This window comes from Bubalus bubalis, chromosome 18, assembly GCF_019923935.1.
Source record: "Bubalus bubalis isolate 160015118507 breed Murrah chromosome 18, NDDB_SH_1, whole genome shotgun sequence".
Classification (NCBI taxonomy): Eukaryota; Metazoa; Chordata; class Mammalia; order Artiodactyla; family Bovidae; genus Bubalus; species Bubalus bubalis.
The window spans coordinates 62233359-62257434 of NC_059174.1; the positions used below are offsets into that span (position 1 = coordinate 62233359).

Below are 24076 nucleotides of genomic sequence, written 5' to 3' on the forward strand. Positions count from 1 at the left end.
AAGATCTCCTGGAGAAGGGAAAGGCTACCCATTCCAGTATTGTGCCCTGGAGAATTCCATTGCAGAGAGTTGGACACGACTGAGCGACTTACATTTCACATGGCTGATTCGTGTTGTACAGCAGAAACTAAAAAATGTTGTAAAGCAATTATATTCCAATTAAAAATAAAAACAAACAGGGTTTAATCTGAGCTGACCTTCACCCCAGGCAAAAGCGAGAAGGAATTCCATTTCCCAGAAGTACAAGCCATGGGTGTGGCAGGCTTTGGGTTCAGTAACATCCTGAGGATTCCTCCTGTAAGATGGGGTCTAGCAATTACTGACGTCATCACCAGGCAGGGCTCTGTGGCGGGTTGAATGCATGTGCTTCCCCTAAAAGATGTCCAGTCCTCCCCCCAGTACCTGGGAATGGAGCCAATTTGAAGAAAGAGTTTAAGAATTTTTTGATGTGAAACATTTTTAAAGTCAATAAGGAGTTCATGATCTCAGCCATAGTCAGCTCCTGGTCTTGTTTTTGCTGACTGTATAGAGCTTCTCCATCTTTGGCTGCAAAGAATATAATAAATCTCATTTTGGTATTGACCTCTGGTGATGTCCATGTGTAGAGTCTTCTCTTGTGTTGTTGGAAGAGGGTGTTTGCTATGACCAGTGCATTCTCTTGGCAAAACTATTAGCCTTTGCCCTGCTTCATTCTGTACTCCAAGGCCAAATTTGCTGTTACTCCAGGTATGTCTTGACTTCCTACTTTTGCATTCCAGTCCCCTATAATGAAAAGAACATCTTTTTTGGGGTGTTAGTTCTAGTGTTGTAGCCACACATTCTGGGAAACAAACTCACTCAGAAGGCCAATGCAGATAGTGGAGTGCAGTTTATTACACCTGCGGGCCCAAGGCAGAGTCTCCTCTTAGCCAAGGACCCCCACCAGTTCTTGTGAAAACCTTATATACCCTAAGTGTACATGCTCAAATCCACCTCCCCAAATTCCTTGAAACTAGTTGGGACAAGGCAAAAGATACGATCAAAGTTAACCCATAATTCATGTGTCACAAGACTAGATAAACAGTGGATATTTATCAATAGGCCTGTGGTCGTATCCTGATAGACATAATGGAATTTACTACTTTGTTCTGTTACAGAGATAATTAGCTGCCGGGGTCCAGCCCCAGCAGGATCCAGGGGTACCCTTAGGATGACGACCTAGGCGAAAGGATAGCAAAGCAGAGAGCAGGGCTTGATCTTCCTTGATCAGCACAGGAAGCCAATAAAGCTCCTGGCACGGAACTTGCTCTGTTCATGGAGGCCGCAGGCGCCCTCTCAGTGGGGTGAGGACGCAAGACACCCCCTCCCTAGTGAAGACGCAGGGCGCCTTCCCCACTGGGTCTTAGAAGCCCAGGCAAAAAAGTTAACTCAGAGAGCCCCTGTGCCCCAAGGAGTCATCCTGAAGGAAGAGCAGAGAGAGAAAAGGAGGGAAAAGGGAAAGAATGACACGGGGAGACCAAGCTTCGGTGAGCGAGGCCCATACTTTATTTTCAAAAGGAACTTTTATACCTTGACTTGTACATAGAGGGAAATGAAAGATGCAAAGTCATACAGAGTCAGCCCAAACATTACATCTGTTTTGTCTTTATCAAAACCAGGATTTTTTCTGCATACCTTTCCCATAAACAATATTGTGTTCAATATCTTCTGGCCTTGGAGTCCTGTGGACATTTAATGACCCTTTTTTGATAAAGGCTGCTCAACCAGAAGATTTATTTTCCCTTGTAGTGTTTTTTCTCTATTTTTCCCAGCCTAAGAAAATACTAAATAAAGTTACATTCTCACGGAGCAAAGGTGCAGTGAGAACCAATTAGCTCAAAGAAAGAACCAATTAGCTCAAACGTCTGATGTGGTTAATTCCAAGGCTGCTGCTTGTTTTTCTTATATTCCAATTATGTTAACCAATGCACTCCCAGGTGCACAATGGATAAGGGATATGGGAACTTGGCAGCAAGCATTGGCCCAATAATGAAGCCCTTTACCAGTACTATCTATTCTAATAATTTTTCATCCCTTAAAGGACTCTATGCTCATTAGGACTTTTAGAATGTTTTGGCTTCCCGTACCTTTCAAGGTTGGGGAGTTGTGAACAATCGTGTGTTAATTGCAAGAGTATGGATAAACCTGTCAGACAAGCTAGAATGCCAACAGAGGGGTTAAAATAGAAATATTCCTTTCATGCCCAGGAGACTTATTAACTAAAGCCCTAAGTTGACTTTTTCCAGAGGAAGGTGGTAGGGGATAGCCCCCTGTTAATGTCAGAAGAGTTGGTGAAAGGCACAAAATAGTAAGACAGACAGATTTTGGTTTTGGGGTGGATGCTCGAGCAGATTCAGGGGGTCCCTCGAGGCCTGATCTGCCTTTGCCTGTCAGGTCTCTTCCAAATGACCTTGGTGATGGGTGGGATCTCCCATGGTGGCTCCCAGCAATTGGCATATTCTTTTAGGCAATGGAGAGTCCAAATACAAGTCCTGAGGCTCTTTTATCCGGGGGTCTAGTTTTCCACTGGTATGCCACTTCTATAGACACGGCACAAAGTTCAGAGTCCATTGGGAGGGTGACCATGCATGTAGCCTCATGTTCGCAGCCTGGCCTAAGATGGAGTCCAGTTCTGTCTGTTTCCTCCTTCACTAGAAGGTCTTGTAGGTCTTCATAGGACTGGTCAACTTCATCTTCTTCAGCATTGCTGGTCAGGGTATAGACTTGGATTACTGTGGTATTGAATGGTTTGCCTTGGAAACGAACAGAGATCATTCTGTCGCATATTGGGCACCTACTGACCTGGGGAGTTAATCTTTCAGTGTCGTATCTTTTTGCCCTTTCATACTATTCATGGGGTTCTCAAGGCGAGAATACGGAAGTGGTTTGCCATTCCCTTCTCCAGGGGACCACGTTTGGTCAGAACTTCCACCATGACCCGTCTGTCTTGGGGGGCCCTACACAGCATGGTTGATAGTTTCATTGAGTTAGACTAGGCTGTGGTCCATGTGACCAGATTGGTTAGTTTTCTGTGATTGTGATTTTCAGTCTGTCTGCCCTCTAATGGAGAAGGATAAGAGGCTTATGGAAACTTCCTGATGGGAGAGAATGACTGAGGGGGAAATTGGGTCTTGTTCTGATGGGCGGGGCCGTGCTCAGTAAATCTTTAATCCAATTTTCTGTCAATGGGCAGGACTGTGTTATTTGACCTGAGACCAAACTATGGTGGTCCTTAGGTGTTGCAAGTAAGTAAGATGGTAGGTGTTGCAAGAGGGCATCTGGGGGCAGACACACTGAAACCATACTCACAGGAAACTAGTCAATCTAATCACACTAGGACCACAGCCTTGTCTAACTCAATGAAACTAAGCCATGCCCATGGGGCCACCCAAGACGGGCGGGTCATGGTGGAGAGGTCTGACAGAATGTAGTCCACTGGAGAAGGGAATGGCAAACCACTTCAGTATTCTTGCCTTGAGAACCCCATGAACAGTATGAAAAGGCAAAATGATAGGATACTGAAAGAGGAACTCCCCAGGTCAGTAGGTGCCCAATATGCTACTGGAGATCAGTGGAGAAATGACTCCAGAAAGAATGAAGGGATGGAGACAAAGCAAAAACAATACCCAGTGGATGTGACTGGTGATAGAAGCAAGGTCCAATGCTGTAAAGAGCAATATTGCATAGAAACCTGGAATGTCATGTCCATGAATCAAGGCAAATTGGAAGTGGTCAAACAGGAGATGGCAAGAGCAAACGTCAACATTCTAGGAATCAGCAAACTAAAATGGACTGGAATGGGTGAATTTAATTCAGATGACCATTATATCTACTACTGCAGGCAGGAATCCCTCAGAAGAAATGGAGTGGCCATCATGGTCAACGAAAGAGTCCAAAATGCAGTACCTGGATGCAGTCTCAAAAATGACAGAATGATCTCTGTTTCCAAGGCAAACCGTTCAGTATCACAGTAATTCAAGTCTATGCCCCAACCAGTAACACTGAAGAAGCTGAAGTTGAATGGTTCTATGAAGACCTACAAGACCTTTTAGAACTAACACCCAAAAAAGATGTCCTTTCATTATAGGGGACTGGAATGCAAAAGTAGGAAGTCAAGAAATACCTGGAGTAACAGGCAAATTTGGCCTTGGAATACGGAATGAAGCAGGGCAAAGACTAATAGAGTTTTGCCAAGAAAATGCACTGGTCATAGCAAACACCCCCTTCCAACAACACAAGAGAAGACTCTACACATGGACATCACCAGATGGTCAACACCAAAATCTGATTGATTATATTCTTTGCAGCCAAAGATGGAGAAGCTCTAAACAGTCAACAAAAACAAGACCAGGAGTGGACTGTGGCTCAGACCATGAACTCCTTATTGCCAAATTCAGACTGAAATTGAAGAAAGTAGGGAAAACCACTAGACCATTCAGGTATGACCTAAATCAAATCCCTTATGATTATACAGTGGATGTGAGAAATAGATTTAAGGGACTAGATCTGATAGACAGAGTGCCTGATGAACTATGGGCGGAGGTTCATGACATTGTACAGGAGACAGGGAGCAAGACCATCCCCAAGAAAAAGAAATGCAAAAAAGCAAAATGGCTGTCTGAGGAGGCCTTACAAATAGCTGAGGAAAGAAGAGAGGCGAAAAGCAAAGGAGAAAAGGAAAGATATAAGCATCTGAATGCAGAGTTCCAAAGAATAGCAAGAAGAGATAAGGAAGACTTCCTCAGGGATCAATGCAAAGAAATAGAGGAAAACAACAGAATGGGAAAGACTAGAGAACTCTTCAAGAAAATTAGAGATACCAAGGAAATATTTCATGCAAAGATGGGCTCGATACAGGACAGAAATGGTATGGACCTAACAGAAGCAGAAGATATTAAGAAGAGGTGGCAGGAATATACAGAAGAACTGTACAAAAATTTCTTCATGACCAAGATAATCATGATGGTGTGATCACTCACCTAGAGCCAGACATCCTGGAATGTGAAATCAAGTGGGCCTTAGAAAGCATCACTACGAACAAAGCTAGTGGAGGTGATGGAATTCCAGTTGAGCTATCTAATCCTAAAAGATGATTCTGTGAAAGTACTGCACTCAATATACCAGCAAATCTGGAAAACTCAGCAGTGGCCACAGGACTGGAAAAGGTCAGTTTTCATTCCCATCCCAAAGAAAGGCAATGCCAAAGAATGCTCAAACTACCGTACAATTGCACTCATCTCACAAACTAGTAATGCTCAAAATTCTCCAAGCCAGGCTTCAACAGTACATGAATTGTGAACTTCCAGATGTTCAAGCTGGATTTAGAAAAGGCAGAGGAACCAGAGATCAAATTGCCAACATCTGCTGGATCATCTAAAAAAGCAAGAGAGTTCCAGAAAAACCTGTACAGCTTTATTGACTATGCCAAAGCCTTTGACTGTGTGGATCGCAACAAACTGTCAAAAATTCATCAAGAGATGGGAATACCAGACCACCTGACCTGCCTCCTGAGCAATCTGTATGCAGGTCAAGAAGCAACAGTTAGAACTGGACATGGAACAACAGACTGGTTCCAAATTGGGAAAGGAGTACGTCAAGGCTGTATACTGTCATCCTGCTTATTTAACTTATATGCAGAGTACAGCATGTGAAATGCTGGGCTGGATGAAGCACAAGCTGGAATCAAGATTGCCAGTAGAAATATCAATAACCTCAGATATGCAGATGACACTACCCTTATGGCAGAAAGCAAAGAAGAACTAACAAGGCTCTTGATGAAAGTGAAAGAAGAGGGTGAAAAAGTTGGCTTAAAACTCAACATTCAGAAAACTAAGATCATGGCATCTGGTCCCATGACTTCATGGGAAATAGATGGGGAAAGAGTGGAAACACTGAGAGACTATTTTTTGGGCTCCAAAATCACTGCAGATGGTAACTGCAGCCATGAAATTAAAAGAAGCTTGCTCCCTGGAAGAAAAGTTAATACCAACCTAGACAGCATATTGAAAAGCAGAGACATTACTTTGCCAACAAAGGTCCGTCTAGTCAAGGCTATGGTTTTTCCTGTGGTCATGTATGGATGTGAGAGCTGGACTATAAAGAAAGCTGAGTGCCAAAGAATTGATGCTTTTGAGCTGTAGTGTTGGAGAAGACTCTTGAGAGTTCCTTGGACTGCAAGGAGCTCCAACCAGTTCATCCTAAAGGAGATGAGTCCTGGGTGTTCACTGGAAGGACTGATGCTGAAGCTGAAAGTCCAATACTTTGGCCACCTGATCGAAGAACTAAGTCACTGGTAAAGACCCTGATGCTGGGAAAGATTGAAGGCAGGAGAAGGGGGTGACAGAGGATGAGATGTTGGATGGCATCATCGACACAATGGATATGAGTTTGAGCAAGCTGCAGATAGTGAAGGACAGAGGAGCCTGGCGTGCTGAAGTCCATGGGGTTGCAAAGAGTTTGACATAACTCAGAGTTGAACAACAAGTCACAGAGGTGGTGTTATTTGTTACAGGGGTTGGAGGAGCCTAAGGCAATCTCTTTGGTGGAGGTCATGAGGTGGCTACCAGAGCCAATTTGGGCTACTTCCTTTCTTGTTTTTTTTTTTTTTTTTTTGTCCAGTGAGGGAGAGAGAAGTACTTCTTTCATGCCTCTGATTGGGCTGTCTCAAGTCATGTGCTCGTCTTGTGCGTGTGCTAAGTTGCTTCAGTTGTGTCTGACTGTGCGACCCCATGGACTGTAGCCCACCAGGCTCCTCTATCCATGGAATTCTCCAGGCAAGAATACTGGAGTGGGTTGCCATTTCCTATTCCAGGGGATCATCCCAACCCAGGGATAGAACCCATGTCTCCTGCATTGCAGGTGGATTCTTTACCATCCGAGCCACCAGGGCAGCCCTTGATCAGTAGAAAATGTAGCTTAAGACTTCTGGTGAAAGAAAGCCTCTTAGGAGGGAACTGTGCTTTATGCTGTAGCCCATCAAGTGTAGTGAACCACAAAGCCGTGACCAGGCTTGGGCAGGTTTTCTGTCTATCTCCCCCCTTACCCTGTCCATTAGGCACCTCCCCAGGGCAGAATCTCCCTGTCAGTTTCTGTTCAGTTTACGGCAGCAGTCTCAGCAATTCCTCCTCAAAATGTAGCCTATGAATCTACACGCTCGGGGGAAAGCTGATGTGTAAAAGAACGTTGATTGCACTTGTAAAAAAGTGCATTGATTGCCTTCATTTAACACAGAAAGGCTGGAGAATATGTAAAAGTCAGCCGTATGGCTTCAGCAAATAATGGCGCGTTCAAGGAAGGAAACATTTTGCAGCCATTCAGTAAGCACAAGCCCTGTTTTCCTGTTAAACAGCTCGTCTGGGAGAAGAGTTCAACGAGGACATAGTGAAATGTGGGTGGGTGGGACTTAGGGTGGATCCCAGCCAGTGGGGACATCAGGGTACCTGGAGCAAGATAGTAGAAAGAGGGGCGGGAGGTAAGCACAGTGTCTCATGAACAGGCACTGCTCTCTCCACGTGGCCAGGACCAGCCATCATTAACAAGCGTCCAAGAGAGAGCTTGGAAAGTGAGAGGCCGCCCAAGGAGCCCTTTGGGGCTGGAAGCTCAGGAGCAGTGAGCTTCTTAGGTGTCTCCTTAGAGGTGACACATTAGGAGGACATGCATTCTCGGGAGGTGGAGGGGGTCACAAGAGGAGATGTGTAGGTTGACGGCCAAGATCTGATGGATCTGATGAGATGGAGTTGAGAGGAGGAGAAAGCAGAGGCGGGTGAGACAGAGGGAGGAGAAAACGTGTCTTGTGCCACCAAAACTGAGGACGGTAGGTTTTAGGAGAGCCTGGGACCCCCAGTGGCAGAAAGAGCAGAGAAACACGGAGCTGACCTGGGGGGAGGATGCGTGGGTTGAGCCAGGGGGGTTCATGACCCTCCTTGCCAATCTTGGGGTGCTGCTTATAGTTATGAGGGCTCCTCCCTGGTCTACTGAGACCAAGGTGCTCGAAACCTTCTCTGCTGAACCAGGCGTTAACCATGGAGACCCCGGGATCACCAGAAACATGGCGGCTACAGCCAAGCGGATGAGAGCCTCTGCACTGTGGCCCCCAGGGCAGCGCCTGGGGACAGAGAACTTGCTCATGGGGGAACTTGCCCTGTCTCATACCAGACTTCAAAGACATTTTTTTTTTTTTTAGAGGGAGGATGGATTGGGGGATTGGGATTGACATATACATCAGTTCAGTTCATTCGCTCAGTCGTGTCTGACTCTGCGACCCCATGAATTGCAGCATGCCAGGCATCCCTGTCCATCACCATCTCCCGGAGTTCACTCAAACTCACGTCCATTGGTGATGCCATCCAGCCATCTCATCCTCTGTCGTCCCCTACTCCTCCTGCCCCCAATCCCTCTCAGCATCACAGTCTTTTCCAATGAGTCAACTCTTCGCATCAAGTGGCCAAAGTACTGGAGTTTCAGCTTTAGCCTCAGTCCTTCCAAAGAACACCCAGGGCTGATCTCCTTTAGAATGGACTGGTTGGATCTCCTTGCAGTCCAAGGGACTCTCAAGAGTCTTCTCCAACACCACAGTTCAAAAGCATCAATTCTTCAGTGCTCAGCCTTCTTCACAGTCCAACTCTTGCATCCATACATGACCACTGGGAAAACTATAGCCTTGACTAGACGGATCTTTGTTGGCAAAGTAATGTTTCTGCTTTTCAATATGTTGTCTAGGTTGGTCATATACACACTACTATGTATAAAATTGATAACTAATGAGAAAGAATTGTGCAGCACAGGGGACTCTACTCACTGCTCAGTGGTGACTGGAATGGGAGGGAATTCAAGAAAGAGGGATACATATATACGTGTGGCTGAGTCACTTTGCTGCCCACAGTGTAAAGCAACTACACCCCAGTTTAAAAAATGAAGGTCCTACAGGGGCTGGAATACATAATGTATATACTTCTGAATATACATAGTTATAGATATGTATAAATATATATAATATACATGTGCTTATACACACAGTAATATACATGTAATAATACGTGCACAATCACATACATATACCTTTATATATTTGTGTGTAATTAATAAATTATGTGTATAGTTATATATTTACATGTAATTATGTATAATTTTATATACAATTTTATATGGACTTCCCCAGTGGCTCAGCAGTAAAGAACCCACTGGCTAATGCAGGAAATGTGGGTTTGATCCCAGGGTCAGGGAGATCCTCTGGAGGAGGGCATGGCAACCCACTCCAGTATTCTTGCCTAGAGAATCTCATGGACAGAGGAGCCTGGCGGGCTACAGTCCATGGGGTCGCAGAGAGTCGGACACAACTGAGCAGGCGCACACATATATACAATTACATATATTTATATGCAATTATATATAACTGTATATTGATTGTGCCTTGAACAACATGGGTTTGAATGGCGTGGGTCCACTTACATAAGGATTCTTTTTTTTTTTTTTAAGTTTATTTATCTATAGGCAATTAGTGTATCCAGTGACTAATTAATGTATCAAGTGACTCCCAGGTGCCAAATCCCATGTGAAACACCAGAACAGTCCTACTCAATGTCACTTATGTCTTTGTGGGAAAGAATTGATGATCAAAACAGTAGGAATGGAATGAATATCAATGCTTCCTTTCGCTCTTTTTTTTTCAATAATGAAGTCTCAACCTCATTGTCTGTTTCTTTGATTTTCTTTCAGTTTCTTTCAGTTTGAATATGATATACCTAAAGTTTAGGACTTGTTTTGGGGGTGTTTTGGGTATTCATTTTTTATTGAGGTATAATTGACATATCACATTATATTACATGCAGATGTTTTTCTCTAAAACTTTTTTTTCTTTCTTTCTTTCTCTGTGACTTGGCCGCATCTTTTCACACCCACTGTTACTACAGACAGTCCATATCGTACAGAAGAACTGGTTTTCCAGGCCTCTTCCCGGACCGACCCACACTGCTCTCCATCAAATTCTCAGGTCTGATTAAGGTTGGCAACACCATCCCTCATAGTTTCGTATATCAGATTCAGTCTTTTCTAGTTGCGTGTGACCTCCTATTTCTGGGGGAGGAGTAAAATTTCTCCTTAGATGTGTGTAGTCATTCGTGTCCGACTCTCTGTGACCCCGTGGACTGTAGCCCCACCAGTCTCCTCTGTCCATGGGATTCTCCAGGCAGGAATACTGGAGGGGGTCGCCATGCCCTCCTCCAGGGGATCTTCCCCACCCAGGGATCGAACCCTCATCTCCTGTGTCTCCTGCGTTGCAGGCGGGTTCTTTCCCCGCTGAACCATCGGGGAAGCCCTGCGGCAGAAAAGCAGGTCACTGTAGAGGGCCGGTCTCTCACATCTTCGTGGCCGGAAAATCACGGCAGGAAACCCGCAGGTAACTCACGCCCAGCCCGGGCGCCGTGGGGGAGGGTGGAGGGGCACCGTCTCCGTCTTGCACAAGCAGCGCTTCCCCTTCTGCCGGGCAGGTGATGCTGTCTCTCCGCTGCAGGAGGTCTCCAGCCCGGGCGGCGCGGTCCGCGGTGCAGCCGTGCTGGGCGGGCTGCGCGCTGCGCATCGCCATGTCCCCGGGCGTCCCTCTTCTGTTCGGGCTCGGTGAGCCGGCCGCGGGCGGTCCTGTGGGAGGCTGCGGGGTGTAGGAAGAAGGCGCCGAGGAGGGATTCTTAAGCGGGTTCCTCTGCTGGGACTCCCCTCTGTGAGGTCCCGGGACAGGGAACTGCAGAGGAGTCACCTGCGGGCCGCATTTCTCCTGTTCGGTGTGGATGTCACGCCCCAAGCTCGAGGCGTTTGGGACCCCACTGTGTTATCGGCCATCTTCTCAAACCAAGTGTTTCTCTGTTTCAGTGTTTTGCCGGGACCAAGGGATTTGGGCACAGACTGGTGAGTGGTGCCTCCCTTTTTCTCCCAGAGAACTCCGAGTTGGGCTGTGTGGACGTGGGGGTGAACTTGTGTAGCCTTGACAGAACCTCAGCCTCTCACCTGCACCATCCCCTCCTCCACACGCTTCGCTTAATTAATTTAAATAATTTATTTTTATTTATTATTTATTTTTTGGCTGCACTGGGTCTTCGTAGTTGGGCGTGGCCTTTCTCTAGCTGCAGTGAGCAGGGGCTCCTCTCTAGCTGGGATGCTCGGCGTCTCACCGAGGCGGCTTCCCTTGTTCCTGGAGCACAGGCTCTTGGCTGCCAGGCTTCAGTGGATGCGGCTCCTGGGCTCTAGAAGCGGACTCTATTTGTGGCGCACGGGCTTAGTTGCCCCTTGGCATGCGGGATCTTGCCGGACCAGGGGTGGAACCGACGTCTACTGCATTGGCGGGCGGATTCTTTACCACCGAGCCACCAGCTGTTGTTCAGTCGCTCCGTCGTGTCCTACTCTTTGCGACCCCATGGACTGCAGCACACCAGGCTTCTCTGTCCTTCACTGTCTCCTGGAGCTTATTCAAACTCATGTCCATTGAGTCAGTGATGCCATCCAACCATCTCATCCTCTGTCTTCCCCTTCTCCTGCCTTCCATCTTTCCCAGCATCAGCGTTTTTCAAATGAGTTAGTGCTTCACAACAGGTGGCCAAAGTACTGGAGCTTCAGCTTCAGCATCAGTCCTTCCACTGAATGTTCAGGGTTGATTTCCTTTAGGATGGACTGGTTAGATCTCCTTGCTGTCCAAGGGACTCTCAAGAGTCTTCTCCAACACCACAGGTCAAAAGAACCAATTCTTTGATGCTCAGCTTTCTTTATGGTCCTTTCCTTATACATCACTACTGAGCCACTAGGGAAGACCTTAATTTATTTTTTGTATTTTAATTCTTCAACATTTTGCCAATCTTCGGTGGAAAACCTCTTCCCCTCTCTAGAAAGCTTCCTGATCTCCAGCTATTCCCCATCGGCGCAGATGAGTCGAGGAGGAAATGCTCGGGTTTTGATCTAATGCAGAAAGAGAACACAGCTGAGGTCGACGTTCAGAACGCAGACACAGAGAACCGGGGACATCTGCACAGGCCCCAGGTCCCCCTTTGGGTTCGGGAGTGTCGCTTGTTGGGGGCACTGTGCATCCTCTCCATTTGCTGTCACCTCACCTGCCTCCAGGTGGCTCAGTGGTAAACAATCTGTCTGCAATTCAGGAGATGTGTGTTTGATCCCTGGGTCGGGAAGATCCCCTGGAGAAGGAAAAGGCAACCCACTTCAGTGTTCTTGCCTGAGAATTCCATGGACAGAGGAGCCCAGTGGGCTACAGTCCATGGGGTTGCAAAGAGTCGGACATGACTTAGTGACTAAAGAACAGCAACAGTAATTGCTTCCAGCTCTCTCAGCTATGGGAGTTCTCTTCACAAGGAAGGCACTCTTGATTAGGAGACAGACTTGAAGTAAAATGAAGACATCAAGATTTGCTGGTTCTTGACCTTTTGCAAGCAATTTCCTCATTTGAGCCCCAGGTTCCTGCTTTCTGTAATGAAATTACCGGAGTTCTCCAGAGGTCCAGTGGTTAGGTGCCATTGCCATGGCCAGGCTTCAATCTCTGATTGAGGAACTGAGATCCTATAAGCGGTGTAGCACAGCCAAAAAAAAAAAAAAGAAAAAGAGAAAAGAAATAATAACAGAGTGTTGCATCAGTTAAGATACGATCCTGTCAAGCTCAGACAACAAGCTTTTGCTCAAAGTAGGCATTGTTGTTTAATGTTAACAGTTGCTAGGTAACATGTGTTGAGGTTTTCCCATCTGCCAAGTGCTATTCTCAACATTTGTACATATGATCTCATTTTAATCTTATGAATCTATCAAGAGGTAAGTTAGTTTTTTCATATTCCAGATATATGGAGCCCTGATTGTGACCTCAACATTGTACTGTTTGGCATAGGTTTTTAGTAAGTTAATTGAAATATAATCGAAGTACAATATTATAGCAATTTCAGTTGTGCCTGGTGGCTCAGATGGTGAAGAATTGGCCTGCAATGCAGGAGACCTGGGTTCGATCCCTGGGTTGGGAAGATGGGAAGATCCCCTGGAGAAGCGACCGGCTACCCACTCTAGTACTCTGGCCTAGAGAATTCCATGGACTGTATAGTCCATGGGGTTGCAAAGAGCTGGACACAACTGAGCGGCTTTCACTTTCCCACTGTATAATGATTGGACATTTATATACCTTATGAAATGATTACCAGGATGCATCTGGTACCATCTATTCTCAGGTAAAGTTATTACGTTATGATTGAGCACATTGCCTGTGCTGTGTATTTCATCTCTGTATTTTTTTTATTCTGTAACTTAAGGTTAGTGCTTCTTAATCCCCTTCAGTCACTTCGGCAGCCGCCTGGTTATTCTCTGGTTCTGTAGGTCTGCCCTTGTTTTGTTTTGTTCTTTAGATTCCACATGTGAGAGCTGGTGGCATTTGTCTTTCTCTGACTTATTTCACTTAGCCACACGCCCTCTAGATCCACCCATGGTGTCACAAATGTGCACAATTTAATTTTATCTTTTATGATTATCTTTTAAAACATTAACTCATTAATCTTGGCAGTGTCGGGTCTCTGCCGCTGTGTGAGGCTTTCTCTTGTCGTGGAGCATGGGCTCTCCAGTTCTTGCAGCTCGCAGGCTCAGTTGTGGTGGTGTGTGGGTTCAGCCATTCCAAGGCACGTGGGATCTTCCTGGACCGTGGATGATCCAAGTCTCCTGCATTGGCAGGTGGATTCTTAACCACTGAGCCACCAGGGAAGCCCAGGGTTGTTGTTGTTCAGTTGCTCAGTCACGTCTGACTCTTTTCGACCCCACTGACTGCAGCACGCCAGGCCTCCCTGTCCACTATCTCCCGGAGCTTGCTCAAACTCATGTCCATCAAGTTGGTGAAGCCAATCCAACCATCTCATCCTCTATCGTCCCCTTCTCCTCCAGCCTTCAATCTTTCCCAGCATTGGGTCTTTTCCAATGAGTCAGCTCTTTACATCAGGTGGCCAAGGTATTGGAGTTTCAGCTTCAGCATCAGTCCTTCCAATGAATATTTTCAGGACTGATCTCCTTTAGGATGGGACTGGCTGGATCTCCTTGCGGTCCCAGGGACTCTCCAGAGTCTTCTACACCACCACAGTTCAAAAGCATCAATTCTTGGGCGCTCAGCTTTCTTCATAGTCCAACTCTCATATCCATACATGACTACTGCAAAATACAGTAGATAGTTTTGTTGTGTAATTTATCTCAATACGCAGAAGAGTAACAACTTCTGTGTACTGGCTCATGTGTCTAGATTCTGTTACTGCATAGGTTCACCAGTTTCCAAAGCATCCACTGACTTGCTCGTATATGGAAGGCGCACAGTACTTATACAGTAAATACAATACCTGTGTCCTGAAAGGGTGACTTGGTCCAGCCGGAGACCAACCACAGATCTGTACTGTCCTCCAACTCCTAGACCTACCTGAAGTCTACCAAAACCCTCTTGAAGAAAGATCCCTTGCCGTCGTGTCTGGGACTTCCGCCATTGGGCTCCTCCCTCTCCTCTTCCTGCTCTTGTTTTTCCTCTGCCTGTGCTGCTGTGGAGGCCAACAGGGTACGTCCTAGAAGGGGAAGGGTTCCTGGGAGGGGGAGGGGTCAGTGGGGGGGTGGTGGAGTGTGGGGAGGGGCTTGGTGGGTCCCCTGCCAGCAGGGGCTCTCAGCACCGTCTCTCCGTAGGTTCCACTGATAATGAGACCAAGAGCCAACCAGATTTTAACAGGTAGGAAAATCTGGACTCTTCCCAGTAGAAAACTCTGTTTCTGTCTCATTCCTCAGACCCACCTTAATGCGTCTATCTCCTTTCCCTCAGCTCCAACCCTGCCATGGACTTCTCAGAAGAAAATCCGGGTAAGAGGAGTGATTAGGCCGGGGAGCCGGGCTGGGGGAAGGATGCCTTCAGGGGCAGATAGAGGCAGCCCGGAAGAAGCCGAGAGGCTGGGGCAGGCCTTACCGCGTGTGACGTCACTGCCCTTCCCTGCTTCCAGTCGTCCATCTGAAAGCGGCTGGTGTCATTCCTGGGGGCTCTGAAGAGCCCTGTGCCACAGTCCTTCCTGTCTCAGTGCAGAGAATAAGTCAGTGAGCGCGAAGTGGTAGATAAGAAGTGATTTACTAGAAAAGGACGCTTGCGAGGCTTACAAGCGGGCAGAGAAGGCGGTACCACCCCCGAGAATTTCCTGGGCTACAGTTTTATAATCACAGGAAAAGTGGGGAGGGGGAGAAGACCTTCTTTGACTTTCCTGAGTAGACATCACAGTTCCATCATCAGCTCCTCCTCCCGGTTGAGCAGGTTCCCTCGGCCCCTCCCCCAGGTGTCAAGCAAGGTCGACAAATGATTGTTCTTTTTTAATGTGTGTAGAGAGCATGTCCCATGGATCATTAAATTCGGAGCTCCCTGGGCAGGCTGTGGGGCTCACTCCACCACTGGTTCATTGTTGGGGGCAGGTCTCCTGCTTCTGGTGCGTGGTTCTGTTGCTAAGCAAACCTGCTTTCTGGAGTCATCCGCTTACAGGGGTTTCCCATACTGTTTCTACCTACAGTCCCCTGGGGGACTAACTATGGAATCACCTACTTGGTCCGCTCACTCCACCCCGTCACGGCTCTGAAATACAGATGGCAGGACTGGGTGACCAGAGGGCCCTTCCTGGAAGCCTGTCCTCTCCTTTTTCCTTGCAGATAGTGTCTCGGTGCACCTCCCACTGGAGGAGGACAGGCAGAGGGACATGCAGGTGAGTCTCCGACCCCTCCCCCGGCCCCTCCCCCGGGGCTCGCCCCTCACTTTGCATCTCCCAGGTCCACCCCGAGGAATGCCCATGGGGCTCTTCTGAGACCTCCACTGAGCCGCACCAAGATTCCTTCACAGGGAGTGAGGTTTCACTCCCGTCTTGCAGCCCTGAGGACTCCTCAGTATAGCCCCGCATGGACCCGCCTTCACCTCGTCCGGAGAGCGGAGCTAGAGCTGGCTGTGTGCCCTCCATGGCGCAGGGGCCCCTTAAGGAGTGTGTGAGTCATCATCTTGTGTGTGAGTGTGTGTGTGTGCACTCGTGCACCTGCCCAGTCGCGTCTGACTCTTTGAGACCCCATGGACTGTAGCCCACCAGGTTCCTCTGTCCACGGGATTCTCCAGGCAAGGATACTGGAGTGGGTAGCTATTCCCTTCTGCATTTCCTTCTCCAGGGGATCTTCCCGACCCAGGGGTTGAACCCAAGTCTCTTGCTTTGCAGGCAGATTCTTTTACCACTGCTTCATCTGGGAAGCCCCAGTTCTCATTTTGGAGCTCCCCGAAGACTCAAGAATACAGAAGCCTTGTCAGTCGTCAAGAAATTCTGGGATATGAGAGATGGAACATTTCCTGCCATATCAGTGAACAAAGGATATCACAGTCACGAGCAATGACGGCCACCATGGCTGCTGAGCTGGTGAGCCCTGAGGGCGCTCAGGAAGGAAAGAACACGGCCATCTAGCAGCCATCAGACTGCGGCCACCACTGAGGGTGAGCCCGGAGGGAACTTGGGACGTGAAAACAGCAGGATCCTGGCCCCAGACAGCTGAGGCGCGCATCGAAGCGATGATTTCAGCGAGCCCGGACGCTTCCATCTTCCCATACATAGAAAAGCGCTAAATTTTTTAAGTTGGGATAGTTGGTTTTCTTTAATTGGTGGTAGCGTTCGAGGTTCAGATTATCTGCCTTTTGTTGCGAAGCTTCTTTATTACCTGGCTCCTCCCCTCGCCTCCTCCGAGCAGTTCTCTCGGGGTTACTTGAGATGCTGCCTCCCGGGTTTGAGTCCTAAGAATATCTGACAAATAAAACATAACTCTCAACGTTTAGGTTGCGTGTGTATTTTTGGCAGACAGATGCATCACACAACTCTCAGCAGACTCCTGGTCCTCACTAGAGAACACCTGCTTCTCAGACTCCAGTGAGGGTCAAATGAGGGAATGCTTGAACAGTGAGAAGCAGCTGTGAGCTGCTGTTCAGTTGCTCAGTCGTCTCCGACTCTGCGACCCCATGGACTGTGGCACGCCAGGACTCCCTGTCCTCCACTATCTCCCAGAGTTTGCTCAAACCCATGTCCATTGAGTCGGTGATGCCATCCAACCATCTCATCCTCTGTGGTCCCCTTCTCCTCCTGCCATCAATCTTTCCCAGCATCGGGGTCTTTTCCAATGAGTCAGTTCTTCGCATCAGGTGGACAAAGTATCGGAGCTTGAGCTTCAGCATCAGTCCTTCCAACGAATATTCAGGGTTGATTTCCTTTAGTACTGACTGGTCTGATCTCCTTGCTGTCCAAGGGATGCTGCTAAACCTCTAATGCACAGGAAAGTCCTCTCCTTTCCCCTCTCTTCCCCCATTCCAGCAAGAATCACCTGGTCCAAAGGAACCTATTTACAAAACAGAAATGCTCACATGGAAAACAAACGTATGGTTACCAAAGGGGACAGCAGGTGGTGGGGGGAGATGAGCTGGGAGTTTGGGATTAACATATACTTACTACCATCTATAAGACAGGTAAACAGGGCCCTCCCTGGCGGTCCAGTGGTTAGGACACCACGCTTCCACTGCACGTGGCACAGGCTGGATTAGGGAACTGAGATCCCACGTGTCACACAATGCGGCCAGAAAAAAGGGAGGAATTACAATAAAAAATAGGTAACAAGAAGGAGCTAGTATATAGCACAGGGGACTTCGACTCAATGTCTTGTATTAACAATAAAGGGAAGAGAGGCTGGAAAAGAATATCTATGTGAATATAAGAATATGTATATATATGCATAGCTGAATTGCTGTGTGTACACCTGACACTAACAACATTGTAAAAGAACTATGCAAAAAGAGAGAGTGAAAGTGTTAGTCACTCAGTCGTGTCCGGAACTTTTTAATCCCGTGGACTGTAGGTGCCAGGCTCCTCTGTCCATGGGATTCTCCAGGCAAGAATACTGGAGCCAGGAAGGGTGGTTGGGGAGGGGTTGTCAGGAAAAGGAACTCAACCACAAAGGAAAAAAGAACACTGGAGCGGATGGCCATTCTCTTCTCCAGGAGATCTTCCTGATCCAGGGATTGAGCCCCGGTCTCCTTCATTGCAGGCAGATTCTTTACCACTGAGCCACCAGAATCCTTCAACTACACACACACATATATATACTTCATATGTTTAATGAGATACATCTATGATTATAACTGAAAGTGAAGAGTCGCCTCTCAAGGCTGGCGCGTCCTGACCCCGCCCCTGCAGTCTGCAGTCAGGGTTCTGCTCAGTTCATTCCAGCCACGCCCATCTTTTTCTGCTCACATTTTCTGGTTGAAATGCCAGGCTCTTTCCCTCTTTGGGGCTTTAGGGCTGAGTGTCTGACTCACATCACTGCTCCAAAGAAAAGTTCACCAAACCATCCATTACAGAGATCTGTCAGGTAATACTCCGTATGAGCAGCTTATTCAAAATACTTCTCCAGTTTCCATGCATTTTACCCCGTAGACAATCTAAAATGGTAGTGACGCCCTGTCCTCCCTTCCTGAAGCCCCTGATAATGCCTGGTGTACTCTCTGTCTCTATGAACTGCCCTGCTCTGAGTGTTTCTTATAACTGGAATTGTGTTATGTATGTGTGGTCTTTTGTGTCTGCTTATGTTACTTCCCTGGGGGCTCAGATGGTAAAGAATCTGCCTGCGATGCAAGAGATCTGGGTTCAACCCCTGGGTCAGGAAGATCCTCTGGAGCAGGAAATGACAACCCACCCCAGTATTCCTGCCTGGAGAATCCCATGGACAGAGGAGCCTGGTAGGCTACAGTCCGTGGGGACACAGAGAGTCAGACACGACTGAGCATATCTCTCTATCTAGGCGATTCCTTGTTATAGTTTTGATTTGTATTTCGATAAGATTTCAGGATGTGGAGGCTTTTCATGTGATTTTTAAAAGAACAGTGTGAGTAAAATTGACCTCCGGAGCTTGGCCTCTTGACCCTCTGCACTATTTTGAATTCTTTTTCCAGGATCTGCCCGGGGACATCTGTTGAGGAAAGATATTTTTTTCCCTACAGCCCCGCAGGCCTGGTGAGGACATGTCCATCAGCACAGGTTTTCCCGTCGCTGTTACAAAAGCGAAAGGCAGTAGCATTTCTTCACGCTCCACTGGTGGTTTTTGTTTTTGGTTTTGGTAATTGAAGTCCTCTTCCTTATAGGAGACTGGAATGCAAAAGTAGGAAGTCAAGAAACACCTGGAGTAACAGGTGAATTTGGCCTTGGAGTACAGAATGAAGCAGGGCAAAGGCTAACAGAGTTTTGCCAAGAGAACACACTGGTCATAGCAAACACCCTCTTCCAACAACACAAGAGAAGACTCTACACATGGACATCACCAGATGGTCAACACCAAAATCAGATTGATTATATTCTTTGCAGCCAAAGATGGAGAAGCTCTATACAGTCAACAAAAACAAGACCGGGGGCTGACTGTGGCTCAGATCATGAACTCCTTATTGCCAAATTCAGACTGAAATTGAAGAAAGTGGGGAAAACCACTAGACCATTCAGGTATGACCTAAATCAAATCCCTTATGATTATACAGTGGAAGTGAGAAATAGATTTAAGGGACTAGATCTGATAGACAGAGTGCCTGATGAACTATGGGCGGAGGTTCATGACATTGTACAGGAGACAGGGAGCAAGACCATCCCCATGGAAAAGAAATGCAAAAAAGCAAAATGGCTGTCTGAGGAGGCCTTACAAATAGCTGTGAAGAGAAGCAAAAAGCAAAGGAGAAAAGGAAAGATATAAGCATCTGAATGCAGAGTTCCAAAGAATAGCAAGGAGAGATAAGAAAGCCTTCCTCAGTGATCAATGCAAAGAAATAGAGGACTATAACAGAATGGGAAAGACTAGAGATCTCTTCAAGAAAATTAGAGATACCAAAGGAATATTTCATGCAAAGATGGGCTTGATAAAGGACAGAAATGGTATGGACCTAACAGAAGCAGAAGATATTAAGAAGAGGTGGCAAGAATACACAGAAGAACTGTACAAAAAGATCTTCACGACCCAGATAATCATGATGGTGTGATCACTCACCTAGAGCCAGACATCCTGGAATGTGAACTCAAGTGGGCCTTAGGAAGCATCACTACGAACAAATCTAGTGGAGGTGATGGCATTCCAGTTGAGCTCTTTCAAATCCTGAAAGATGATGCTGTGAAAGTGCTGCACTCAATATGCCAGCAAATTTGGAAAACTCAGCAGTGGCCACAGGACTGAAAAAGGTCAGTTTTCATTCCCATCCCAAAGAAAGGAAATGCCAAAGAATGCTCAAACTACCGCACAATTGCACTCATCTCACACGCTAGTAAAGTAATGCTCAAAATTCTCCAAGCCAGGCTTCAGCAATACATGAATCGTGAACTTCCAGATGTTCAAGCTGGTTTTAGAAAAGGCAGAGGAACCAGAGATCAAATTGCCAACATCCACTGGATCATCAAAAAAGCAAGAGAGTTCCAGAAAAACATCTATTTCTGCTTTATTGACTATGCCAAAGCCTTTGACTGTGTGGATCACAATAAACTGTGGAAAATTCTGAAAGAGATGGGAATACCAGACCACCTGACCTGCCTCTTGAGGAACCTATATGTAGGTCAAGAAGTAACAGTTAGAACTGGACATGGAACCACAGATTGGTTCCAAATAGGAAAAGAAATACAGTCAAGGCTGTATATCATCACCCTGCTTATTTAACTTATATGCAGAGTACATCATGAGAAACACTGGGCTGGATGAAGCACAAGCTGGAATCAAGATTGCTAGGAGAAATATCAATAACCTCAGATATGCAGATGATACCACCCTTATGGCAGAAAGTAAAGAAGAAGTAAAGAGCCTCTTGATGAAAGTGAAAGCAGAGAGTGAAAAAGTTGGCTTAAAGCTCAGCATTCAGAAAACTAAGATCATGGCATCTGGTCCCATCACTTCATGGGAAATAGATGGGGAAACAGTGGAAATAGTGGCTGACTTGATTTTCCTGGGCTCCAAAATCACTGCAGATGGTGACTGGAGCCTTGAAATTAAAAGACGCTTACTCCTTGGAAGGAAAGTTATGACCAACCTAGACAGCATATTAAAAAGCAGAGACATTACTTTGCCAACAAAGATCTGTCTAGTCAAGGCTATGGTTTTTCCAATAGTCATGTATGGATGTGAGAGTTGGACTATAAAGAAAGCTGAGGGCTGAAGAATTGATGCTTTTGAGCTGTGGTGTTGGAGAAGACTGTTCAGAGTCCCTTGGACTGCAAGGAGATCCAACCCGTTCATCCTAAAGGAGACGAGTCCTGGGTGTTCATTGGAAGGACTGATATTGAAGCGAAACTCCAAATACTTTGGCCACCTGATGCAAAGAGCTGACTGATTTGGAAAGACCCTGATGCTGGGAAAGAATGAAGACAGGAGGAGAAGGGGATGACAGAGGATGAGATGGTTGGATGGCATCACCGACTCAATGGATATGAGTTCAGGTAAACTCTGGGAGTTGGTGATGTACGGGAGGCCTGGTGTGCTGTGGTCCATGGGGTTGCAAAGAGTCGGACACGACTCTGGGACTGAACTGAACTGAATAAGTAGAATCTCTACATTCATTCAAATGAACTGATTTGTAAACAGAAACAGACTCACAGGCTTAGAAAACCAACTTATGATTATTAAAATCAAAAGACAGGAGAAGGAAGACAGTAAAAGCTTGAGTTTAACAGATACACACTACTTATTATCAGATGGATAATCCCAAAGGACCTACTGTTAGCACAGGGACGTCTACTGAACACACTGAAAAGACCCCAAAGAAAAATAGATGCATGTCTGTGCATTACTGAATCAAGTTCCTGTTCACCTAAAACAAACACAAGTTCAGATATCAAATCTACTTCAACAGAAAATAAAAAAGTTACCAAAAAAAGAAAAAAAAAAAGCATTGTATCACGGGGCTATGCTGCCTCTTTGTGGCCGCTTTTGGTGAGAACAGCTGCAAAACCTGGGCCGATGGACACTGAAAATTACCCGGGCCTGAGGGGATGGATGTAAGGAAACCATGTGTCCTCCGGTAGGTCTGGGGAAAAGAAAGGAAAACAGGGCAGACGGTCAAGAGGCCACTCTCCAGAGGTCAGTTTTACTCACACTTTTTTTTTTTTTAAATCACATGGAAACCTTTCGCCACGGAATAATTTTAGGGAAATGTGAATCAAAACTAGACCTAGGTATGAGCTCACACCGGTCAGAATGATTTTTGTCAAAAGCTCTACAAACAGGAAATGGTGGAGAGGTTTTGGAGAAAAATAAATTCTCCTACATTGATGCTGGCAATGTCAATTGTCAACAGCCAGAACACGGAGCAGAGTGGAGGTTCCTTAAGTGAAAAATTAACTAATGACGGCTCTCCCTAATCTTATACAGAAAAGAAACTCCAAACATATTAAAGAGCTAAATGGAGGGATGGATACTTTAAATTTCTCGAGGAAAATATGGGCAGAACAGTGTTTTGAAATTAATCACACCAACTTCTTCTTGGCTTCACTCTTAGAAAGATGACAAATAAAACTCCACAAAACTAACCTCATGAACCTCAAAAGATTTTGCACAGCAAGGGAAGCTCTAATGAAAGAAAAAATCCTCAAAATTAGGGAAAAATGGTTATAATAAAATTTAAAAATAATTTATTCATCTCCAAACAAGCAAGTAGTTCATTCAGCTTAATATCAAAAAGCAATCAACTCAAGAGAAAAACAGGCCAGAGATGGCCAAAAAGCTCATGAAAGGTGCTCAGTGTCACTGTTAGAGAAATGCCGATCAAAACTGCAAGGTGGTATCAACTCACACCCCTCAGAATGGCCATCCTCCAAAAGATCTGCAAAGATTCAGTGCTGCCAAGGGTGAGGGGGACAAGGAATCCGCCTACAGTGTGGACGGGGATGGAAACGGGTGGGTGCAGCCAGGGAGGAAAACAGTACGGAGATTACTTAAAACAGTAATGTAGTTACCACCTGATGAGGCAAGCCCACCACCCCTTGCCTTAGATCAGGAGAAAATCATAATTTAAAATGACACTTGTTCCCTTATTTTTCTGGCAGCATTAGTCACAAATTCCAAGACACGGCATCAACCAAATTGCTCATCAATAGAGGAGTGAAGAGTAACTGTTCCATCTAGACACTGGAATACACACAACCATCAAATAGAACAACAAAAAAAATGCCATCAACAGCAGCATGGGTGGACTGAGAGCTTTATCCTACTTCAAGAAGTCAGTAAGACAGGGAAAGAGAAATATCACATCACTTACAGGTGGAATCTATACATTCTTTCAAATGAACAAATTTGAAACAGACTCATAGACTAATAAAACCAACCTATGATTATTTTAAAAAAGGTAGGCGAAGAGAGACATTTAGAGGTTGGATTAATATATACACTGTTGCTGCTGCTGCTAAGTCGCTTCAGTCGTGTCGGACTCTGTGCGACCCCATAGATGGCAGCCCACCAGTCTTCCCCGTCCCTGGGATTCTCCAGGCAAGAACACTGGAGTGGGTTGCATTTTCCTTCTCCAATGCATGAAAGTGAAAAGTGAAGCTCAGTCGTGTCCGACTCTAGCGACCCCATGGACTGCAGCCTACCAGGCTCCTCCGTCCACGGGATTTTCTAGGCAAAAGTACTGGAGTGGGGTGCCATTGCCTTCTCCGAACATATACACACTACTAGATAATTATATAATAGAAAATCCAAAAAACCTTACTGAAGAGCACAGCAAAGTCTACTGAAAACACTGAAAGAACCAATATGGGGAAAGACCCCCTCAGCCGTGTCCGACTCTTCGCGACCGGGTGACTGTAGCCTGCCAGGCTCCTTTGTCCATGGGATTCCCCAGGCAAGAATACCGGAGTGGTCACCATGCCCTCCTCAACATATACACACTGCTAGATATCAAATAGACAATCCCGAAAACCCTGCTGAACAGCACAGGGCAGTCTACTGAACACACTGAAAGAGCCGGTATGGGAAAGACCCCTAAAAGAACAGAACACATACACCTCTGTAT

General features: G+C 46.4%; 1 protein-coding gene across 2 annotated transcripts; it reads left to right on the plus strand.

Annotated features, from left to right (window-relative positions):
- The first annotated feature begins 10469 nt into the window (after positions 1-10469).
- Positions 10470-16833, plus strand: LOC102411304. 2 transcript variants are annotated; one of them, XM_006063990.4, is made up of 7 exons: positions 10470-10629; positions 10879-10914; positions 14432-14569; positions 14692-14734; positions 14825-14862; positions 15688-15740; positions 16236-16833. In XM_006063990.4, the coding sequence occupies exons 1-7, from the start codon at positions 10506-10508 to the stop codon at positions 16473-16475; spliced, it is 672 nt and encodes a 223-aa protein (XP_006064052.4). In that variant the 5' UTR covers positions 10470-10505; the 3' UTR covers positions 16476-16833. The 2 variants fall into 2 exon arrangements, with proteins under 2 accessions (XP_006064052.4, XP_044786881.2); XM_044930946.2 differs by lacking the exon at positions 14432-14569.
- The last annotated feature ends 7243 nt before the right edge of the window (positions 16834-24076 follow it).